The sequence below is a fragment of the Helianthus annuus genome, chromosome 13 (genome assembly GCF_002127325.2).
Source record: "Helianthus annuus cultivar XRQ/B chromosome 13, HanXRQr2.0-SUNRISE, whole genome shotgun sequence".
Lineage (NCBI taxonomy): Eukaryota > Viridiplantae > Streptophyta > Magnoliopsida > Asterales > Asteraceae > Helianthus > Helianthus annuus.
This window is the reverse complement of record NC_035445.2, coordinates 129,014,462-129,018,500: the sequence shown is the minus strand read 5'-3', so window position 1 is coordinate 129,018,500 and position 4,039 is coordinate 129,014,462. Positions and strand designations below refer to the sequence as shown.

Here is a 4,039-nt window from a genome sequence, read left to right as displayed (position 1 = left end):
TCTTGTGCCCTAGCACAATCCCCTCAGTCACCATAAAGTGACACTTCTCCCAGTTCAGCATCAACTTCGTCTCCACACATCTCTTCAACATCTTCTCCAGATTCATCAAACACTGATCGAAAGAACTACCATACACTGAGAAATCGTCCATAAACACCTCCATCGAACTCTCGACCATATCCTGAAAGATCGCGATCATACAACGCTGGAATGTAGCAGGAGCGTTACATAACCCAAATGGCATGCGTCGGTACGCGTATGTGCCGTATGGACATGTAAAAGTGGTTTTCTCCTGATCCTCTGGTGCAATAGGAATCTGGAAATAACCCGAAAACCCGTCGAGAAAGCAATAGAAATGCTGACCCGCGAGACGCTCAAGATCTGATCAATGAATGGGAGCGGAAAATGATCTTTACGAGTGGCGTCTTTTAACTTTCGATAGTCAATGCACACACGCCAACCCGTAACAGTACGAGACGGAATAAGCTCATTTTTCGAATTCAGAACAACCGTCATCCCCCTTTCTTCGGGATGACCTGCGTAGGACTCACCCAAGCTGAATCAGAAATAGGATAGATCAAACCAGACTCTAACAGCTTCATCACCTCCTTCTTCACTACCTCCTGTATATTCGGATTCAAGCGACGCTGCGGCTGCACTACAGGCTTATAAACATCCTCCATCAGAATGCGATGCGTGCAAAAAGTAGGGCTGATGCCCTTGATATCGGATAGCCTCCAGGCAATCGCATCACTGTGCTTTCTAAGCACCTCAATCAACCTCGCCTTCTCCTTCTCTGTTAACTTTGAAGATATGATGACAGGCATATTCGGCTTTTCTCCTAGAAACGCGTACTCAAGATGGGATGGAAGAACCTTAAGTTATAAAGGCGGTGGAATCTCTACAGGAGTACTCTCATCACTAATCGCATCGAGCTCTAACGGCTCAGCACTCGACTCATCACTCTCATCTAACTGCTCCTCCTCTACCTCATCTACCTCATCCTCATAATGCTCGTCAACAACTCCCTCACCTACTAAATCAGCTCCACTAATGTACTCAAGACACGTGTCGACGCAAGATATGAATGAATTGAGAAAGTAAACGGAATGACACGGTCACTATCATCATCACGACCACTAGGATGCCGCATCGCTCTATCAATATCGAATGTGACAATCTCGTCACCCGCACGAAGAGAAATCTTACCGTCAAAGACGTCGATAATCGCCTTTGCGGTTCGAAGGAATGGACGGCCAAGAATAATAGGAACTCTCTCATCGGCCTCCATATCGAGCACAACGAAATCTACTGGGAACACAAACCTATCAACCTTCACCAACAAATTCTCTACTATCCCACGAGGATACTTGACTGATCGATCAGCCAAGGACAATGACATGCGCGTGGGTGTAAGCTCTCCTAGACCAAGTCGCTCATACAACGAAAATGGCATCAGATTGATGCTGGCCCCTAAATCGGCTAAGGCGTGAGCAGGGGTAACGGCTCCCCCAAAGAAACATGGAATCGTGAAAGTACCAGGGTCGGTCAACTTCTCTGGTAGCTTATTCAAGACTACCGCGGAGCAACCTCCTGTCAACGGAATTTTTGAAAGCTCACCGATTCTCTCCTTACGCTTCAAAAGATCTTTAAGGAATTTCGCGTACTTAGGCATAGACTGAAGCGCCTCGATGAACGGAAGATTGATCTTCAACTGAGTAAACATCTCGAGGAATTTCCCGTACTCCTGAGCATATTTCTGCTGCCTGGCACGGGCGGGGAACGGAAGGCGAGAATAATCAATCACCGGTGCCGGCCGAACCTTCGTCGGCTGCTTCTCCACTCTCTTCTCTACTGGCGACTCCTCGGCGTGTGCGGTACTTGCTGGGGCTAGCCTCGTGTGCACCTTGCCTGGAGCCTCCATCTCGATCTCCTCATCGACTTCCTCCTCTACTTCTTCAACCTCTCTTTCTCTCACAACCTCTCCCAAACTCTTCCCACTACGGGTCGTAATCGCCTTCGCTGACTGATTCGCAGGATTCGGGAAAGTGTTTCCCGAAAACTGACCCGGTGGGTGCTCCTGTAACTGCTTAGCAAGCCCGCCTACTGTTCTCTGAAGATCGAGGAGAGCGGCCTGCTGATTCTTGAGCTGGAGTTCGTTATTTTTGTTAGTCTGCTCCTGGTTTTTCATGAACGCCTGGGTCTGCGTCATCATCTGGGCAAACATCTCCTCCAACCTGTTCGTACTAACCTCAGGAGCCTTCCCACTACCCTGACTCTCCTGAGTCGGTCCTCCACTCGAAAACTGCCCACTCGAACCTGACCCACCAAACTGCCCTGAACTAAAATTCGTGCAAATACCGGGCCCTCTACTCTGATACTGACCAGATGGAAATCCAGGAGGATTTCCAGACGAACGATAACCACTCGAATTACCACTACCTCGCCAGTTGGAGTTAGAATTATTGAACGGATTCGTGGGACCCCTAGACTGACCGGCTATGTACTCTACCTGCTCAAGAGTGATAGTAGGACAATCTATAGTATCAAGCCCTCCTCGACAAACCTCACACCTATCGACTTTCTTCTTTATCTCACTCAACTCCTGCCTAAACTCCTGCCTCAAAGTCTCAACTACAGCAGCTACCGATGGATCCAAGCTAACTTGGTTTACCCCTCGACCGGCCGAGGTGGTACGCACAGGAATGGAAGTCCTGCTGGTAGTACTGTAATCCATATCGGAGTGGGCAAAAGTCTCAAACAAATCATTACACTCCGCCATTGTCTTCTTTCCCATAAGCTGACCTCCTGCTGAAGTATCAAAACGAGCTCTAATCTCAGGAGTAAGACCATTGTAGAATTTCTCTACTAACGCCCAATTAGATAGACGATGCTGGGAACAACGGGTAATCAAGGTCTGAAAACGCTCCCAAGCTAAGTGATACGGCTCATCTGGCTCCATACGAAATGAGTGAATCTGGTCACGAAGGCGAGACGCCTTGGCTGGCGGAAAATACATGCCTAAGAATGCATCGCGAAGGCCTGCCCAAGTACTAAAAGTGCCAGCGGGCTGGGAATCGAACCAGACGGCTGCGCGTCCAGCGAGCGAGAACGGAAAGACCTGAAGATACCTAGCATCAAGATTAACACCCTCAATGGAGAAGGTGTTGCAGAGGCGAGTGATGCGATTGATATGAGCGGGGGCATCCTCGTCGTCACGACCATGGAACTGGCAGGAATTGGTGATGGCGGTCATAATGTAGGATGGAATCTGCTAAGACCGGTCATTCGGGATCGCTGGAAGGGTGATGGGAGAATTACCACCGGCGAAGCCGGTGGTAGCCTGATCGTAAACTGTCCTACGGGCCATGTGAGCTACGGGTGGTGGACTAGGTGGACGGGTGGGTGGCGGGGAATTGTGGGGTGAAGACTTTGGTGTAAAATCGAACGCTGGGGTGGACTGTGAAAATGAAGTAGAGCTAGAAGCACGTACCTCGGACGTAGAAGACGAGAGGGAAGACTTGAGTGCAAACGGAAGCGGCGGCGGTCCCTGCGAGCGCGTATGGGGCATCCACTGCAAAAACCGAGAACAAACAAGTAAGAAGACTCTACTAAACGACTCGACTAACTATAAAAGACACTAAATTACTTACACACCTACGACTCCAACAAATAAACAAATAGCACGTAATATGTGACAACTCGTATTTCGAACCCACTTTGTGTAACGTATGTGAACGTTTTATAATTATATGAACTTTGAATTATTGAATGATATTATGTGCAATGTGTATTGCATGCTTGTATGTATGTATCCAAACGCACAACACCACTCGATCGCACAAGCCCATTTGGGCTACACTTTGTATTCGGATCAATGGGCAGCCCATTGAGGGTTCGGCCCACTCTTTCTTTAGGTCGCATAACACATGGAGAGGGTGTATACTCCTCATTTGTTACTAAACACCCACACACATAAAACCCTAGCTATCTCTCTCTCTCTCTCTCGCAAACCCGACGGCAAACATCCTTCCTCTCT

General features: G+C 48.6%; 1 protein-coding gene across 1 annotated transcript; it reads right to left on the bottom strand.

The window, feature by feature from the left end:
- Window positions 1-881: 881 nt before the first annotated feature.
- Window positions 882-3,256, bottom strand: LOC110901708. The gene is made up of 3 exons (XM_022148507.1): window positions 1,907-3,256; window positions 1,107-1,714; window positions 882-1,050 (listed from the first exon to the last, which is right to left on the bottom strand). The coding sequence occupies exons 1-3, from the start codon at window positions 3,254-3,256 to the stop codon at window positions 882-884; spliced, it is 2,127 nt and encodes a 708-aa protein (XP_022004199.1).
- Window positions 3,257-4,039: the final 783 nt, after the last annotated feature.